This window comes from Myxine glutinosa, chromosome 4 (assembly GCF_964187855.1).
Source record: "Myxine glutinosa chromosome 4, kmMyxGlut1.1, whole genome shotgun sequence".
Taxonomy (NCBI): Eukaryota; Metazoa; Chordata; class Myxini; order Myxiniformes; family Myxinidae; genus Myxine; species Myxine glutinosa.
The window spans coordinates 149,674,448-149,694,681 of record NC_136264.1 but is presented as its reverse complement, the minus strand read 5'-3'; the positions used below and the strand labels follow the sequence as shown (position 1 = coordinate 149,694,681).

The following is a 20,234-nucleotide window of genomic DNA, read 5'->3' as shown; positions in this document are numbered from 1 at the left end:
GTGGGAGGTTGCAGTGGTTTTCGCCTTCGCCTGGACTTCAGGATGCCGGCGATAACTAGCTCGCTCTTCACGACTGGCACTGTGGGATCTTTAACATCCACCAACTAATGCTAGCAGATGGGGCACCCAGCTTAACTTTGTGATGCGACATCCTGCCTATGGATCACCAATCGACCATTTATAGTTGAGTTCGGGAATCAAACCCAGACTAGGTAGCTCAGAGGTAAGTGCGCCACCTCTGCGCCATCCTATCAGACCCCATTTGCTCTCCTGCCGTTGTGGATCGTAATTCAGAAATAAATTGTTAAGGTCAAAAACCTTCACGGCCGGCCAGTTCTGGACAGGCGGTTCTGCTCCGCTGATGACCAATAATTGGTCTTGTCAAAGCTTGCAGTCACACACACACACACACACACACACACACCGTCAAGTTCCCGAGCCTTGTGTTAGACTCCTTCCTGCCTGTGATATATCGGTAACTGTTAGAGGTGATTTTGAGGCCCGTTTCTAAATGCTTGGTGCACAATCCAAGGAAGTGGCTTCTGTTGCATAAGCTGTGTTTTGAAATGATTGACTGTAACAAAGGCGTGGTTTTGTGGCATGGCTCTCCCCTTGAGGGCCACGTCCCGTACCAATTCCCACCCTGCAACAACCCAGTTGTTTTATTTGCTGCTCGTTCTCTTCGGACAATTTTGATGGCTGGGAGAGCTGGTGAGTTGCAAGACCCATTCGGTCGAGCTGCCGTGCAAACGCCCGGTTTGAGCCCACCCAAATGTGATCGAGAATGAAGCTGTGGTTGTGGCGTTTATGTTGGGCTGTGCAGTTTTTGATTAGAGTTGGTGTTGGGAATGTTGAGTCATTTCAGCAATAATAAGCTCTTTGTGATGCCTGAGAGTCTTGGAACTCACCCTTTGAGGGACATATGATCCTGTGCTTTCTGGTTTTATTCCAGCAATCTGGGTGAATAGTGCTTGGTGTTCTTGTGTTGCCAGTCCTGTTTTTTTTTGTGGTTCACAATGAGTCTCCTTGTTCAAACTGCTAATAGTGTAGCAGCATAGCAAACCTGTTGTGCATTTTGTGATACAAGCACCAAATTTGGCACAAATGTACATTAATATGTTGCGAACATTTTCAGATATTGGGCCACTTGAAATTCCGTAATTTTTTTTTTCAAATTTTTTCAAATTTCGCAATTTCAAATTTTTCGGGTGACACCGTCACAATTTCGGTCTTCGAGGCCGGCCGATATAGTGGGGTGGCTTAGCCCAAATATTCAAAAGAATTGTGCATTTTGTGATACAAGCACCAAATTTGGCACAAATGTACATTAATATGTTGCGAACATTGTGTGGTCAGCAATGAAGACGAGAGTCTGAATTACATGTATGCAAAAGACCTTGTGAACCAGTGAAGCAAATACACGGGTAAGCATGAATTAAATCTAGGGCATGATATAATTTCCATGATGTTTACCTCTACACTCAATGGTGGAAGGAGGTAATGTTTTGATCCCAGCTTGTCTGTATGTCTGTTTGTCTGTTAGTCCACAAAATTCCAGACAAAGCTTGTAGTAGTGGTAGTTGTAGTGGTAGTGGTGATAACAGAAATTGTTATATAGAACTGAACTTATATTATTATTATATGCAGAAAATAACTTCATTTCTATATGCCCTGCAGTGGACAGGTTAATTGGTTTATGCACTGAAGGGGTGACCCTGGTGTGCACTGCTGTGTTCTGCCTCACTGAGTTGTTCAGGTATGATGTACTCAGCACAAGCTTCCGGTCGGCCCGGAGGTGGGGGTGCGGGGCCTGTCACGGAACGTCAAAACAAACGGCCTGCCGGGGCCGCCCAAAAGTCGGGCGTGAGGGGCGCGTCCACTAATGGAACGCCTCTCGCTTCCCAGATCGAGGGCCACGTGGTCAGGAGAACCTCGTCCCTTCCGGTCACACTTTGCCTATCGGCCGGCCTCGAAGACCGAAATTGTGACGGTGTCACCCGAAAAATTTGAAATTACGAAATTTGAAAAAATTTGAAAACAAAAATTACGGAATTTCAAGTGGCCCAATATCTGAAAATGTTCGCAACATATTAATGTACATTTGTGCCAAATTTGGTGCTTGTATCACAAAATGCACAATTCTTTTGAATATTTGGGCTAAGTCGCCCCACTATAAAATCTCTTCTTATGTCCTTCTTCACTCTAAATATATAATCATTTGCTGAACTCGGGCCTTGTGGTAGTGCTTTGGTGGCATTTGTGCATGTAAGGTTCTTGTCCAAGTCGGTCTGGTCGTTCTAGCCTATCATTATTATTATTATTGCTATTATTACCATCCCTCTTTTCAATCGGGGTATTGTTTTCTTTCATTGTTGTTCATTAGTTCCTTTGACATCTGTAACTTGCACTTGGCTCGGTTGCATAATAAAGTAGAAGAATACCTCGTGGTCTTACTCCTTAGGACAGATACAGTGTATGGATGGGAAGAAACTGCCAAACGTGTAGAGCAACTGAAAATATGCTCGGATAGAACGACCTGTGATCGACCCTCGGAGCACATTCCGTTTAATATCTGCAGAAAGAGGCTCGAGGAAGCAACGGAGCTGCGGACTGAGAGAGGTTCCAGGGATGATGCTAACTTCTGTCCCACCAGAATGGCAGCTCGTCGCTGGATTCTGTCAAGAAGAGATAGGTGACGGGCCGGAGCACCAGCTGGAGGTGACAGGCCGGAGCAACATGGCAATGATACTCCATGACGGGACATATAGCGGCCTTGTATAGATGGAGCACAGCAGTTTGAGAAGGGTATCGCCGAGCATGAAATAAACAGCCAAGGCGTTTGGAGGCTCTTTGAGCTATATCAGAGATTTACTTTCCCCAGCTGAGGTTTGAGCTGATATTTAATCCAAGCAGACAGAAAACAGGAAGTTCCTGCAAAGGTGAAATAATCCATAGACAGGGTTGGAAAACAAGGTGATCTTGAACTAAACACAGACAACAAGGTTGTGTTTAATTTGTTTGTGTATCTTGGGCCTCTCCTCGGACAGCCAGCGTACAAATTCTGTTTTTGGCACCGCATTCTTTGATCCGCTGCTTTTCTCCCAAGTGTTGTCCTTTCATGCTCTTCAACCATGGCTATTTCCCCTCCTCGCTTCAAAAAAATTAAAACAAACGACTAGAAAGCATCTGAAAATGCAAAGCCCGTCTGCATCCACTTTGTATTCAGACTTATTTTTCCATCTGCTAAACATGATGAAAACTGCTAAAACTAGAGGGCCACTCGGCAGAGCGCATACCTCCGCCAGCCTGATTAGTTTACATTTTTGTATCCCACTGATAGACTGAATCTAGATTCGGATCTGAATCGAAATTTAATCTGCTTGTTCTTGTCACCTAACCAACTCATTCACAAAGTTTGTTGCAACTCTTCCACAACTTTTTGAGATATCATACTATATATTGATTTTGCGCCCATCACTCAATGGTGAAGAAAAGTGTTTTTTTTTTTTTTTTTTTACTCAATGGTGAAGAATTAAATTTCTCGTATCCGGATTCGAATCTTCACCAAAATCAAATCAGTTTGTCTTTGTCACACACTTGTGTCCACCAAATTTTGTCCAAATCCGGCCACAACGTTTTGAGATATTGTGTTATATATCATTGTTGGCCCTCTATCTCGATGGTGAAGAGTCACTAAAAAAAAAATTATTCAATGTGTGTCTTCACCAAAATCTAACAAATTTGTTCTTGTCACACACCCAACCTGCCCACCAAATTTCATCCAAATCCGTCCATAACTTTTTGAGATATCTTGCACACAAACAAACAGGTAAGGGTGAAAACATAACCTTTGCTAGACGAAGGTAAAAAAAAAAAATACAAAAATTGACGATTTTGGGCGACCTTGACCTTTTGACCTCAAAAGCAAAATGACCAAAAGGCTTCAATTCAGTAACACAATATGAAAAAACTGCTCAATTTTCAAATCGATTGGATGAAAATTGATGATTTTATATAGCCTTAACCTTTGACATTTTGATCTAAAAAAAAAAATTTTTTTTTTATTCTTCCAGCTTTTGGTGAACCCATTCAGTGCCGCAATATGCAAATTCTTAAAATGTCAGGTTAATCGGATGAAAATTGACGATTTTATTTAACGCTGACCTTTTGACCCAATTATTAATTTGTCTCATCCATATTCTCATAATAAAGCTTTGTTGAAAATTTGATGACAAAAGCTCAAATGGTTAAAAAAAAAGATGCGGCCCAGACACACACACGGACACACAGAAGTGATTGCAAAACCCCGTCTCCCGCTGCATGAGGGACGGGCTGAAAAGTGTTTTTTCTTATTACTTGCCGGAAAAGATTCCGGCAAGTATGTTGATCTGTTCGTTTGTTACTTGCCGGAAAAGATTCCAGATTGGTCTGGAGTTGCAAGGATCTGGTTTAGCACCTTTTTGTGTAAAGCGGTCATGTTTGCTGATTTCCAAGATGCTGGCAGATGACCTTGAGCAAAAGAGAGGGTGAAAAGAACAGAGAGAGGGTGAGATCGAGCGACAGAGCAGGATTTTAGGACCCGTGGGCTGATGCCGTCTGGTCCAGTTGCAGAATCAGAGTCTAGGTTTGACAAAAACATCTCCACCTTGTCAGGAGAGAAGGACACAGAGTCCAGGAGCGGTTGGGTTCGACTGGGTAAGGTGGGAACAGAGAGAGATGGGTTTGGGACACAAGATTTTGAGGCAAACACAGAGTTGAGGCATTTGGCTTTTTCACAGGCAGTGTCAGCTGTGTAGCCATTTGAGGTAAGGGAGGGGATGGAGGGGGAACAAACACCAGAAACGGATTTGTCCAGATGCCACCAGGATTTGGAGGAAGCAGACAGGTTTGAGAGTACATTCTTGAGTGTGGAGAGATAGTGCTTCCTGGCACTCCTGAGGATAGACACACACTTGTTCCGAGCTTGGTGGAAAGAACTGAGATTGCCTTCAGTTGGATTAGCCTTCCAAGAGGCAAAGGCAAGTTGTTTCAGGGCAACTGCCTCACCACAAGATTCAATGGACGGGAGGCAGTGTAAGACAACTGAAGACGAGATGGGATAAATCTGTGCATGAGAGAGAACAGTTTGCTTTGGAAGAATTCCCAGGAAGAATTGATGTCAGAGGCAGTAGAGATGGGAGACCAGTCCAGATGATTGATGGCTGCTTGAAGACCGTGCCAGTCGGCCTGAGTGAAATGCCAGACTCGTCGAGGCTGAGGAGGCTCTCTGAGAATGGCCAGAGAGATGTCCACTTTAACAAGCACATGATCAGAAGAACCGATTGGAGCAGAAGAAGAGCAGCAGACATTTGCAGGGAAGTTTGTCATATCCAAGTCTAGAAGAGAAGATACTCCATTGACAGATCCGGGTCGGGAAATTGACAGATTGTGTCAGTCCCAATGAGTCGCAGAAGTCCTTTGCTGAGGTGCCATGACTGGTGAGAGAAGAACCCACACCCAGCCAGCTGGCATGATGACAGTTGAAGTCGCCACATATGAGGAAGAGAGAGATGGGATGAGTTGATAGAAGTTGGTCCATGTTGTCAGACAGTGAAATGTAAATGGAGTCATCACTGTTTGGAGGACGGTACAGAACACATATGAACAAAATGTGGGAGCGGAGAGGAAGCCGTAGCCAGAGGTACTCCTGGGGGTGAGGTGGAGAGATGGCAGTGCAAGGAGAGTGAGGAAGAGTTTTTGATAAAGATAGCAACCCCACCACCAGGACGAGGCTCAGGTCTATCATACCGGAGGAGCGAGTAACCAGGAAGAGATATGAAGGAATCAGAGGCATCTTGAAGGAGGAAAGTTTCTGTTAAGCAGATCAAGTCTGGATTGTCAGAAGCAACCTGTATGGAGAGATCAGTCAGGTTTGAGCGAAGGCCCCGGATGTTTGAGGTCCATACCGTTAAAGAAGAGAGAGGGGGAGCATCGGGTGCAGGACAGGGGAGGGGAGGGGTAGGGTAAGATGAAGGATGAGAGTGGGAGGTAGGGAGAGCAGTTGATAGTGTGTCAGAGATTACAGAAGAGTTACAAGAGAGGGAAGGATGAGGAGGACGAAAGGTTTGATGGTGACGGGATGAGGCACAGTGAGGGGTTATTTGAGGGGGGGCAGAGGAAAGTAGAAGGTTGGGGGAGGTGGAGGTATGAGATGGAAGGGAAACGAAGTGGGGAGGATGCGGCTTTGAGGAGGAGGGTGGAGGAGGGAGAATTTGAGAGGAATGTTATCCGGAGGAGATTTGAAGGGGAGGGGTTGGGGGGTAGTTTTGAAGGGGAGGGGTGAGGGGGGAGTTTAGGAGTGGAGGGGCAAGGGGGGAGTTTAGGAGTGGAGGGGCAAGGGGGGAGTTTAGGAGTGGAGGGGCAAGGGGGGGATTTGGATGGGAGCGGCAAGGGGGGAGTTTAGAAAGTGGATGATTAATGAAAGATGAACATTGATAACAAATTGGATTGATTGTGATTTTCAAGTTAGCTATCCGTTTAAGAACGATGGAGGAGGGATGGAATGAATGTGAATTTAGAGCATGTAGTGAGGGAGAAGTATAAGAGATTGAAATTTTTTTTTGGAAGTAGAATGAGTTGGAGAGGAAATTGAAAAAAGCCTTTTAAATAAGAAGAAAAACAGCATGTTGTAATATACCACTGAATAAAACACTGTGGGGGAAAGTTTCAACATATCTAAATAATATTTAAACAGAACCGTGAAGAACAATCTTATATTCACAACATACCAAGAGAGGGCCTAAACTATAAGGACAACCACGAGTCACGTGAACAGGGCAAAAGGTGGATGGCAAGGAGATAATGGGGGCGGGGCGAGACAACGCACGTGGACAGAAGCACCCGAAACGGCACACGTGGAGAAAAGGAAATAAATGTTTTTGGGTTTTTTAGCGGGGGGGGGGGGGGATTTAAAACGTTAGACAAAGAGTAGATGTTCGGGGGAGAAGGGAAAAATCTAAGAACCAAGCAAAACATGAAGTAGGCAACTTAAGTTAACAACCACTGACGGGGGTAGCCTCAGGGTACAAGGCTGCACACGCGGAGCAAACAGAACATGATTAATTAATTACGAGTTACAGGAAATTCAAACCAAAACTAACTATAAACAAACAATAACGCATATAGGCTATGGGCTGTGCCTTCCTTATTCCTCTAGAAAATGATTCTTGTGGTCCACTCATGGGGGGAAGATGAAATTTGGTTTAAAGTGAAGCTAATATATGTGTCATCACTATTATACCTTATCCCACATCCAGAAGTTGCACATTCGCGAAGGGTGCGGGCTCAAAGTTTTGGGGGTAAACGAGGAATTAAGGGCATGTATCGTCACTTCAGACCAAAATGTTGTTTTTCTACTTGTGTGCTCTGTATGTATTTAACCATTTAAAAAATATTAAATATGCAACTGTTGTATTTTTATTATAAATATACACATCTGGGTAATAGAAAAACGTAATGTGCACAAAAAAAATAATTACCTGATAAGAAAGGAACGATCAAAGTTGGTATAATTTTATATAAAATGTGTTCTGGACTATTTTGATGTAGAGTGTAATGTTGTGTGATGTAAATATGACGGTAGACTCAACAGATAGTCAGATAAAGATAGATAGATAGTCAACAGATAGTGGTTGACAGTTATCTACATGGTATTTGTATTTTATTCAGGAGTTACTATGCTTGTGGCTCGTACATAGTTTGGAAACATGTGGAGAAACTTTGTATTTGAAAGTTTGATTACACGGGGAACTTTGGTTATGTAGTATATAGTGTCTTTCTTCTTGCTCGGCATCAAGGATGAATCAGATTGGTCGAGCTCTAGTGTCACCGAAGCACCAAATGCTCGAGGCGATGCTTTCTTCAGACCGCCAAAGGGAACAATATCCTTTTCTGGCGCTGGAAGTATACGCTGCTTTGTCTTGGCAGTAGAGGATGTTGACGGTGTATCCCCTTCCTCTGCAGTTGGTGGTTGCAGCTGATCATGTTGGATTGCAATGCTGTTGATGTTGTGCGTTGACCCTTTCCCTGATAACGTCTCTTCTCCGAAGTCGTTATTGTCCCATGCTAGAGATGTATAGACGCCTTTCTGGAGACAAGATGGTACAGTATTTGAGCCATGAAGAATTTCCTGCTGAGCTAATGCAGTGTCCTGTTCTAACACATAACTATGTGACACACTGTATCCAAAACCATTCAGTAGACCTATCAGTTGAGCAGAACCACTGAGGTGCCTGACTGCCATGGCCAATGATACTTGCTTTGGCATTGACTTCTTTCCTTTTGAGGCCAGGTAGACTATGTCTTGGGTAATGCTGAGGATTCTACGGCTCACCACATCCTTCACGTCAACATAGTTTTCTTCATCTGGATAATCTGAGACCCCGATTACCCATGCTACAAAGTTGAATAGCTTTGCTGGAATAATGTTAAGGGCAGCATCAACCGTCAAATCTGAAGCAGTTGGAGGCAATGGTAGTGTTTCAGTTGACATATCTCGTATTACTTGGCGCAAGTCCAAGGCTGAAGTGCAACGATCCCTGACAGATGACATTTGTAGTACAGGATTCTTCCCCTTGGTCATTATGTGCTTTGGTGTCTCTGCTTGTTCATCAATGTCTGTTACATCGGTATCTGTCCCTGACATGTCTGTCGTTTGAGTCATATTGGTTTGAACCTTCTACCAGATCTTCTGTACATAGTGTGTCAACATAGACAAAGTCACTCTCATAGTTTCTCTTTCGTTTGAAGAAACACAGCTGAGGGTGCTCTCTCTGTAACCTTTGTTTTAAGTTCCAACTCTTGTAGTTGGTGGCATCTTTCTTGTCGATGTCAAGCACAGCTCTGACAAATATCTTCTTTAACTTTGACAAGTGGATGATTTTTTTTTTTTTTTGCCTTCAATGAAAAAGTTGGCGAAATGATGAAACGCTGTTGTATAGAGCCCTTCATTCTCACCTTTTGGAAGTGGTTTTGACAGAAAACGTGTATAATCTTTGTGGCAACTGGCATGGTACTGAACTTCTATTGCTACACAGTCTTTATCCTTGATATGTGGCAGTAGATTGTCATCTTCTTTTGCTTCTGCTGCTTTGGTTAATTTGCCTCCATCAACCATCTCACACAGTTAGTTTTTCAGGTCGCCTTTTCCTGTCGTAGGTGGTCTTGTATTGAGTTTTACAGCAGATAATACAGACTTTTGGAAGCACGTGAGGATGAGATCTCTCTGCTGAGGTGGAAAATCCTGTGCTGGATCGTAAGAGCCTTCTTCCTTTGGCGACTGGCTCTGCTGTATTTTCACTCGCTAAGGTACTGTCAGCTGAAAAACAAGAAAAAGGAAAGCAAAGAAAATCTATTATTTATTAGTGTCATATTTCAGGCAACTTATCAATTCAGATTTCATGCCACACGATTTTAAACAATTTTCATATAATTCTTGTAAATTATTTGCATGAATCAACAGTTGATTTAATACATCCTTGAATACGGTACATGTATCAGGTTTGTTGATACAAAATTGGGCATAGCTCCATGGTGCGACAGCATTTTAAACAAAAGCCGTCAGAAAACTAATACTGTACAAAGAAGCACACAAAAGGGTACAATCAAATTAATGCACACCAGAATGGACGTAGCTCTGTCGCACAACAGTTTTTTAAATGTAAAATTTCAGAAAACTAAATACGGTACACTTTGGCTGTAAATAAAGTATAGTTTGTAACAGCTTTTTTAAAAAGCTGTCAGAAAACTAACACATCTTGGGTGTAAAAGGATGCACAGAAGGTAACAAGAAAATGTATGCACTGCTAAAATTGGACATGGCTCCACTGTGCAACAGCTTTTTAAACGAAAATTTTAAGAAAACTAATACATTCAATGTCGTGATTCTATAAATGCATTTGATTTTGCCTGTATTTTGATGTACACACCTGACCAGTAGGTGCAAGAAAATGATTTAATAATGTTAAATGTGCCCCTGAAAAATCTGGCGTAGCTCCGCTGTACGACAGAGTTCAAACCATGATTTTCTTGTGTACAAACATGATAATACAGATAACATATTGATCACGGACTAGCAAGCTTTACTACTACTACTAGTCATGCTATTTATGAAAGAGCTGCTTGAACATGTTCACATGGATTCGATCACATCAACACATATGCAGTATATCTGCCGATGTTTTTAGCATTATTGTACAAGGATATCAACGTACCTGCAAAATATTTATCTTCTTGCTTTTGTTTTGCAACCAAGCCCCGTTTCTGCTTCGAAAAATCGGTAAAATACTGGTAGCATCGCCGATGAAATCCAGCATCTTCGGGCGTAGGAACGTTAATGTAGCCGCCATGTTCTTGCACAAAACACATCGCTATTTCCGCCCGATTTCCGACTAGATTTTGCCAAATACCAACACTACATAAAAATGAAGCCCACGAAGATTCGATGAAGGGTCTTATATCCATCAGTAACACCAGAATCGTGGCAAATACACTTTAAATTGAGAGAAATTCTCTCCCTTTCCGCAGCCATCATGCCACTTACGACACATAATTATATGCGATCAGCTGTTTGTGGACGTCGGACGTGACCCAAAAAATCGCGGTTTACGTAAATCGGCAATGAAACGTCAATAGCTGCCTTTGCCATAGTCTTCCCAAACAGTGTTCCTTATTGGATAAACAAGAAGACGCAACCGAAGACGTTACTTAAATATTATCTCATTGGATGAAAGCTTGCAGGTCGTTCAATACTATTTAGAATTGTAAGTCGGTTATATTTCACGAATTGCGCTAAAATGTGCATATTATATTCACGGGATAAGGTAAAATAGGTAATGTCTTAATTATTTTTTATTTTTAAACTGTTTTTTTATGTCCCCCCCCCGAACTGGACCACAAGACTGAACAATACGAGCAGACATCCCATAGTCTAATAGACGATAAAATAACGAGTTGAAATTTGACAAACACACGAATGGAAAAATAACTTCACTTTGGATGCCCGGAGCGAACCAAGCCTCAAGGTAGGAAGCTTCAACAACAAGGCCGCGCGGCACGAAATACTCGACTATTTTATACAGGTATGAAAGATTAACATCGAGAATCTTCCGAGGGACACACTATAGGTACACACACGTAAGATAAATACAGTTTCGACAAAAATACAATTGTGAACAATTTCTTAACTTCGAGCGTGCGTGAAGATCGTGGACAGCTTCGAAAAACCGTGACCGCCCCGACAAGAAATTTAATCTGCTTGTACCATATTTTCTGGTGTATTAACTGCACCCCTGTTTTTCACCCTCAAAAAACATGTGTATATATATATATATATATATATATATATATATATTATATATATATATATATATATATATATATATATATACAGTGGAACCTTGACTTACGAGTGCCCCAACTTACGAGTTTTTCGAGATACGAGCCGTCGCTCCGGCGGTTTATTGCTTTGAGATGCGAGGCGAGATCCGAGTTACGAGCTTTCGCCACCCGGTCACGTGGTTATCTTGCCGTTCAAGTACAGTATCTTTGTCGTATAGCGCTGCATTTTAGTTTTCGCATTTCGGTTATTTTGAGTTTTGCCGCCAGGTGGGTTCTGGTCACGTGGTTATCTGGCCGTGCACGTACAGTATCTCTATCGTATAGCGCTGCATTTTAGTTTTCGCATTTCGGTTATTTTGAGTTTTGCCGCCAGGTGGGTTCTGGTCACGTGGTTATCTGGCCGTGCACGTACAGTATCTCTATCGTATAGCGCTGCATTTTAGTTTTCGCATTTCGGTTATTTTGAGTTTTGCCGCCAGGTGGGTTCTGGTCACGTGGTTATCTGGCCGTGCACGTACAGTATCTCTATCGTATAGCGCTGCATTTTAGTTTTCGCATTTCGGTTATTTTGAGTTTTGCCGCCAGGTGGGTTCTGGTCACGTGGTTATCTGGCCGTGCACGTACAGTATCTCTATCGTATAGCGCTGCATTTTAGTTTACGCATTTCGGTTATTTTGGAAAATTTCTTAGTTTTAACCATGGGGCCTAAGAAAGTGAGTGGCAAGTGCAGTGCTGAGAAGAAGAAGAGGATGATGTGCTTGGATATAAAACACGCAATCGTCGTGTTTTATATAAAACTTGTGCTTGGATATAAAACACGCAATCGTCGAAAAACATGAGCGAGGTGCCGAGGAGGATGTATATAACAGCAGAGGAGAAGAGCATGCCAGGCCACAACTTGTTCAGAATGCCGGCGATAGCTCGCCTTCTCTTTGTGGAAAACACGGTACTGAGAAGAAGAAGAGGATGATGTGCTTGGATATAAAACACGCAATCGTCGAAAAACATGAGCGAGGTGCCGAGGAGGACGTATATAACAGCAGAGGAGAAGAGCATGCCAGGCCACAACTTGTTCAGAATGCCGGCGATAGCTCGCCTTCTCTTTGTGGAAAACACGGTACTGAGAAGAAGAAGAGGATGATGTGCTTGGATATAAAACACGCAATCGTCGAAAAACATGAGCGAGGTGCCGAGGAGGACGTATATAACAGCAGAGGAGAAGAGCATGCCAGGCCACAACTTGTTCAGAGTGCCGGCGATAGCTCGCCTTCTCTTTGTGGAAAACACGGTGAGATCCTTAACATCCAACAACTAATGGGGCGCCCAGTTTAGCGGTACACCCATTGATGAATCACCCTGCCTGTGATTCACCCATGACAGGTTATAGCTGGGTCGGGATTCAAACCCAGGCTGGACAGTTTAGACTTTAGAGTCAAGTGTGCGTACCTCCAGTCCAGGCCATCCTGCCAACTTGTATGCTGCATACAGGTGAAATGTAAAGCGCGAGATATTTTTATTTATACTGTATATTTTAAAAAAAATTGGTGTGGTTTTTGGCGGGCTGGAACGGATTAATAGCATTTCAATGCATTTCAATGGGGAAATTTGATTTGAGATACGAGCAATTTGAGTTACGAGCTCGGTCACGGAATGAATTAAACTCGTAAGTCAAGGTTCCACTGTATATATATATATATATATATATATATATATATATATATTGTTACGGTCCGCGGATTAGATGTTATTTTTACCGAGCGGAGGTACCGCGGCCGAACAGTTCTTCCCCGATTCACCCAGACGTTGGCCGTATCGCGCCACAGCTACTCAATATGGAAAAGACTAAGACGACGAATGCAAAGAGGAGGAGGAAGAAGAAGAATACATACAGAAGAGTAACGGGGTTTATTATTATTTACACACACATAAGCAAAAAGAGCAGTCACGGGTATTTACAGCGGACATGAAAAAAACAGGTAACACAGTGCAAATTACTAGCTTATACAGACTTAATTACCTACCCAGGACAGAACAAACAAAGACGACTCACACGGGGAATGATGATAGGAATTGGCTGGAAGGAGAGGAAAGTCCAATTGGTTCGGCAGCACGAATCGGCGCGTTGGGCAGCCGCCGTTCCTCCGCGGCCCTGCTCCAAACCGCCGTCCAGGCCCCAAATGGCTGGCGAGCGTTGTTGCTGCTGGGGACGCTGCTGCCGCTGCTGCTGTAGACGCTGCCGCTGGCGAGCAAGGTGACGAATAGCGGCTGTTGCGCTTCCCCGGATGATCTCTGCTTTTGGACCTCACAACTCAGCTCTTGTCATAGCTCATTCTCCCTTCTCAGCTCATCATCTGGACCTCTTTGCAACTCTCGTAAAAGCTCCTCTCCTTTCTCAGCCCATCATGTCTCGTGTCTCTCTCGGGAACGTCCCGCGGCGGGTTATATAGGCCCCGCCCCTCCACCTTCGCGAACCTCCTTGCTGTTCCTTTCCACACCCTCTCCAAGTCCAACCCCTTGTTCGTGGTTGGTTGAGTGGGGCTGACTCACTCCTCCCCTCTCTGACGAGGTGGGGACCCGCCTTTCTTCCCCAACCCTGCCTCGTGGTCAATGGCGGCAATTGGAGGGGATGTAATTGGCAATCGAGGCTTGGCAATGACGAAAGGGGGAAATGGAGGTTTTTGGGAATGGGAATGAAGGGAATCTATCTCTTTCACTTGGTGCAATGGAGTGTCATTCTAATGGAAGACAAGGCCTTACTCTAAAACACATAATAAGATATAAGCTACTGAACAAGGGTCTTATCGTGTCCTTCAATGTGGTGTTTCATGGAATTAACTACCGGGACGCCCTTTTTACCTTTACACAACTCTGGAGGCAGGAGGGGCCAGAATAGACAATAATAATAATAAAGCACACAATAAAAAAACATACAATCCTCATATCCGCAACAATATATATATATATATATATATATATATATATATATATATATATATATATATATATATATATATATATTTCATGCTCCTGGTGAAGCTTGATGTTGGACTTGGAAGTGCATAATCAGCCATGTCATTGGGTGCATGTTAGATGTGTGTAAGATCTCGAATCGACAGATCATGGCATGCCATGAACCTTTAGGCCCACGATGGGCTGGTCATTAAGACCCCAATGTCACCTTCCTTAGCGAAGTCCCTCGCCTTCAGCCTGTGAGCAAGTGTTGTAAATGAGAAACATGTAAATTAAAACAAATTTCCCATTATAAGAGGCAGAGGTTAGGGTGAGTGAGTGCTACCTCAATCCTCATCTTATTGTCCTACTTTTACTATTAGTCCGGCAGCTAAGCTAAATATAGCATAACAATTATGCATTTTGTGAGGAAAGCACCAAATTTGGCACACTAGTAGACTATCATATTATGAAAAGATCTGGATATTGGGCCATCTCAGATTCAGAGATTTGATTTTTGCCAGATTTGCAGATTTTGCAGATTTGCAAGCTGAGATTGCAACACCAGGGACGGCCGACTCCTTCCTGCGAGCTGCCCACGTCACCCGCACAAGAAGAGCTCATCAAATCACTGCAGCGGCACTGCACATCCTGCAACACCGTGCGTATGAACGCCACTGTATGACATATGCTGATGATGCAGAAGACCTGCCTGAGTTCGAAGACCGGTGTCACCAGAGAGGAGAAGACATTCCCAACTTTCAGTACTGGGCAACTGTGCTGGAATTATAGATGTTGGTACTGGTCTACGTGCGTTCTCTGCGGCAGGCTTCATTCACGATGTACCTTGATGCCCTGACGGAACTGGTCCCATGGTTCCATGCCTTAGACCACACACACTATGCCAGGTGGGTCCCTGTTCAACTGAGGGACATGGTTGCACTCCCAATGAAGCACCCAGATGTAGCCAGAGAATTCAGGGCTGGCAACTTCACTGTACAGAAGACGAAGAAGGTGTTCTCTTCGATCCCAATCGAATCGAAATCTTGCAAAAATCAAATCTCTGAATCTGAGATGGCCCAACATCCAGATCTTTTCATCATATGATAGTCTACTAGTGTGCCAAATTTGGTGCTTTCCTCACAAAATGCACAATTGTTTTGCTAAGTTGCCCCACTATATTACAGTGGTTTATTATATTTAAATTGTAATGTTAAAGATCCACCTGGCGTTCCTTCTCCGGCAGTGGGTCCTCATTTGAGAGCTCCTCCTGGTATGAGTCCAGCAACTCCTCCACCTCATCGAAGCTGACTTTCTTTGCCATTTTGACATTGTTACGTCGTGTTTTCAACACCATTATTCTCGTTGAAACCCTTAAAGCCATGAACAAATTGAGGGTAAAGTTTCGCCCAGACACCATTCATACAGGAACCGTTGACTTCCCACCAACACTCCTCAACATTACATGGAAACATCCCTTATTATGAAGGCATTCCAGAATTCCTTTGCAGTCATCTGATCATAATCTGCTGATTTCACCTGCAAATCATTAGGTTTGCAAATGATCTTCGGAGATAATATACCTCGAATGTAGCAATCACACCCTGGTCCTCGTATCACCTGTGCGATCACCTCTTTCATACAGTTCTAAAACTTCCATTTTTACTTCAATGGTGATGGCCTCCCTCTGTATGTTGCTCGCACTACCAACCTTGCTACTCCACGGATGCTTTCCATTCATGATTGCAATGGTTACGCTTATTACAGCGACACAATTCACGTGCAAAATGGGAAACATTACGACACGCACGATGCTAACATGGATGGTTCCCGCAAAATGAGGGAGGGGAAGCGAGGGAGAGGGAAGGCAAACTAGCGAGAATCCGGGTGTTATCACGAACACGTTTTCATGTTGTTCATCATGAAAATTTAATTGCAAGTGTTACTCACGCACTCACGTAATGCAAAAAATGGTATAAATGACTGGTGTGCACTACTCCAAAAATGCGCAAACACAACACGCATAAAACGCAAGCTACCATACTGGAACTGGAATATATTCTATGAACAGTGTGGCGACGTCACACGCCAGGAAATGGTAGTATTGTAGCGGTTACCGGAAGCATGACACAATTACCGTGCACCGGCCGATGACGCAACCGGTGAGCGGTCACGTATCCGGACTCGCCCGGACGTGTCCAGACTTGCCCTTCTCGGGCGAACACTTGCCTTGCATACCACGCCCCGTCGAGAGGCGTGACTTACCTATTTTGCATACCACGCCCCGCCTGAGAGGTGTGGCTTTTGTGTGTTCAGTTTGCGATATAAATTGCCGCCCGTTCGAGGGGTGGATTCAGTGTGCTTTTGAGTTCTTTGGTTTTGAGCTAAATAAATAGCTCGGTGAAACTTCATTCCTGTGTCGTCCATTTTGTCTGGCTTTATCGTGCGAGCACAGCTCCCACAATTGGTGACCCCTTTCTAAGAACACGGCGATGGAGTCAGCTGCAGCTTTGAAGCTCCCGGGCTTTTGGGAGTCGCACGCGGCCGTTTGGTTTGCTCAAGCAGCTTCTCAATTCGCCCTGCGGAAAATTACGGAGGACACGACGCGCTACCATCATGTGGTTTCCGCGCTCACCGTCTCCACCGCTGCCCGGGTCCTGAGCTTCCTACAGAACCCGCCGAACGCCGACAAATACGGCGCGCTCAAAGGCCTACTCCTAGGTGCGTTTTTTTGGATACTGAATCGAGGCTCGTGAATGGACTCACGGAGACCGAATGCGCGCGACAACTACTACACCTCCCGGAGCTGGGCGAGGCCCGTCCATCCGAAAGCATGGACCACATGCTTGCTCTTCTCGGTGACCACAGCCCGGACTTCCTCTTCCGCGAGCTGTTCCTCCAGCGGTTACTCGGGCAGGTACGGTTAGCTTTGGCTAACTCGCCCATCACAGACCCTCGCGCCCTGGCCAAGGAGGCCGATAAATTTTTCTCGGCCAGGCGACACGTCGGAGCGGCCGCATGGCATCCTGGGCCGACCGAGGCAATCCCCGCGACTACCGGCACCACCACCGGCCGAGTCCGCGCCACTGACAGCAGCGGCTGCCGCGACGCCCCGTCGACCGAACCCGACGTGGCCGCCGGAGCCTCCACCAGAGCGGACCATGTGCTATTACCACGCCAGGTTCGGGCAGAAGGCCAGAACGTGCCGCCCACCGTGCACTTTCGGCAGGTCGGGAAACGACCAGGCCGGCGCTCGCTGCCTGCCATGAGCGTCGGCCTTTCAGGCAGCCTTCTGTTTATCACGGACACGGAGTCCGGGCGGCGTTTTTTGTGTGACACCGGCGCTCAGCTGAGCGTGATACCCGCCTCGGTGCAGGACAAACAGGCCACGCTATGCAGCCCCGCCTTGGTCACCCCAAACGGTTCCTCCATCCGCACCTTCGGTTCGCGCAGCGTCTCATTCTGCTTCGGGGGCCAGCGCTTCAGGTGGGACTTCATCACGGCGAACGTGCCCATGGCCTTGCTGGGTGCAGATTTTCTTTGTGCGCATGGGCTTATGGTCGATGTCAAACGGAGTCGGCTCATCAACGCGGAGACCTTCAGCTCGATCACTTGCTCATTGAGCGGCTCCGCTCCGGCCAAGCTAGCCTGCGCGCTCCCGGCCATGGACGATTTCACCCGCCTACTCGCCGAGTTTCCCGCCCTCATGCAGCCGACGTTTTCGGCCATCGCCATCAAGCATGGCGTCGAACACCACATCCCCGACCACAGGTCCACCGGTCTACGCCAGGACTCGCCACCTCGACCCGGCCAAACTCGCCGTGGCGAAGGCGGAATTCGACGCACTGGAGCGATTGGGCATTGTGCGATGCTCGAATAGCGCGTGGGCCTCGCCCCTGCACATCGTGCCCAAACCGGGTGGCGGATGGCGACCATGCGGCGATTACCGCCGCCTCAACGACGCCACCACCCCCAACCGGTACCCGATACCACACATACAAGACTTTTCTGCCCGTTTGGCGGGGCGGGTGATCTTCTCCAAGGTCGACCTTATTCGAGGCTACCACCAGGAACATGTCCGGCCGGCCGACGTTCCGAAGACGGCTGTAATTACACCTTTTGGCCTCTTCAAGTTCCTCCGAATGCCGTTCGGCCTTAAGAATGCCGCCCAGGCCTTCCAGCGGCTGATGGACAGTGTGCTGCGCAATCTCACCTTTCTGTTCGTCTACCTGGATGACATTCTCATCGCCAGCACTTCTCGGGCGGAGCACCTCGTCCACCTGCGCACGCTTTTCGAGCGCCACGGCCAGCACGGCCTCATCATCAACCCGGCGAAATGCCAGTTTGGCGTAACGGCCATCGACTTCCTGGGGCACCGCATCACGAAGCGCGGGACCGTCCCGCTGCCGACCAAGGTGGAGGCAGTCGCAAGTTTCCCGCGCCCCCGCTCCATCAAGGCCCTACAGGAATTTTTGGGGATGGTAAATTTCTACCACCGGCTCGTGCCTCGCGCCGCCCAACTCATGCACCCCCTGTACGACGCCCTCCAGGACAAGCCGGCCAAGCACGACGTCGCCTGGACCACAGAGATGGATGCGGCGTTCACGGGCGCTAAGCTGGCCCTCACCAACGCGACCATGCTGGCGCACCCGGCACTCGACGCACCCATCGCCCTCACCACGGACACTTCCGACTACGCGGTGGGTGCCGTGCATGAACAGTGGGTGAACAGAGCTTGGCAACCGCTGGCCTTCTTCAGCCGGCAGCTCCGCCCTAACGAGCGCAAGTATAGCGCTTTCGACCGCGAGCTCCTCGGCCTTTACCTGGCTGTTCGCCATTTCCGCCATCTTTTGGAGGGCCGCCCGTTCACGGCGTTTGTGGACCACAAACCCCTGGTCTTCGCTATGGCCAAGGTTACGGAGCCGTGGTCGGCCCGCCATCCACGCCGCCTCCCCACCGTGTCCGAATTTACGACGGACATCCGGCACGTCGCGGGCAAGGACAACGTTGTGGCCGATTGCCTCTCCCGGTCTGGTGCGAACGCCGTCCACCTGGGTGTGGACTTCGCCCGCATGGTGGCCGACCAGACCGCCGACCCCGCGGTGCAAGCCCTCCGGACAGCGGACACAGGCCTGCGGTTGGCCGACGTCCCCTTCGAGGACACAGGCACAGTTCTCCTGTGCGACGTTTCCCTGGGCCAACCTCGCCCCATCGTGCCCACCGGATGGCAGCGGCACATTTTTGACGCCCTCCACGGCCTTTCCCACCCGGGCCGGAAAGCATCACAGAAGCTCGTGGCAGCAAAGTTCGTCTGGCACGGGCTCCGTAAGGATGTCCGCGACTGGGCCAATGCCTGTGCCGCCTGCCAGCGCACAAAGGTCCACCGGCACACCCAGGTCCCGTTGGCACCATTCGACGTGCCCGCGCGGCGCTTCGACCACGTCAATGTGGACCTGGTGGGACCCCTTCCCTCCTCGCGGGGCTTCACCCACCTCCTCACGATGGTGGACAGGACCACCAGGTGGCCGGAGACCGTCCCGCTGGCATCAACAACATCTGCCGACGTGGCGCAGGCCTTCATTGGCACTTGGATTCCCCGTTTCGGCGCGCCCTCGGACATCTCCTCCGACAGAAGCCCGCAATTCACCTCCGAGCTTTGGGGCGCGGTCGCCCAGGCCTTGGGGGTCAAGCTTCACCGCACCACGGCCTATCACCCCCAAGTCAACGGCTTGTGCGAGCGGTTCAACCGCTCGATGAAGGCCACTCTCAGAGCCAGCCTCCAGGACGACGGTTGGGCCGACAGGCTCCCGTGGGTCCTATTGGGCCTCCGAACGGCCCCTAAAGAGGACCTCCAGGCTTCCACCGCCGAGCTGGTCTACGGCCAGCCACTGCGCGTGCCGGGCGAATTC

General features: G+C 47.0%; 1 protein-coding gene across 7 annotated transcripts in view; it reads left to right on the top strand.

Moving 5' to 3' along the window:
* LOC137425379 (glycogenin-1) overlaps positions 1-20,234 on the top strand; it is a 122,637-nt gene that overhangs the window by 14,112 nt on the left and 88,291 nt on the right. Inside the window, exon 1 of one of the 7 annotated variants that reach the window (XM_068113767.2) lies at positions 562-711. The exons of 5 other annotated variants lie outside the window; for them this stretch is intronic. In XM_068113767.2, coding sequence (XP_067969868.2) covers positions 567-711 — 145 coding nt within the window. In that variant the 5' untranslated portion in view covers positions 562-566. Of the gene's footprint in view, positions 1-561; positions 712-20,234 lie in introns of those variants that run through there. One more of the 7 variants, XM_068113766.2, reaches the window with a different exon arrangement.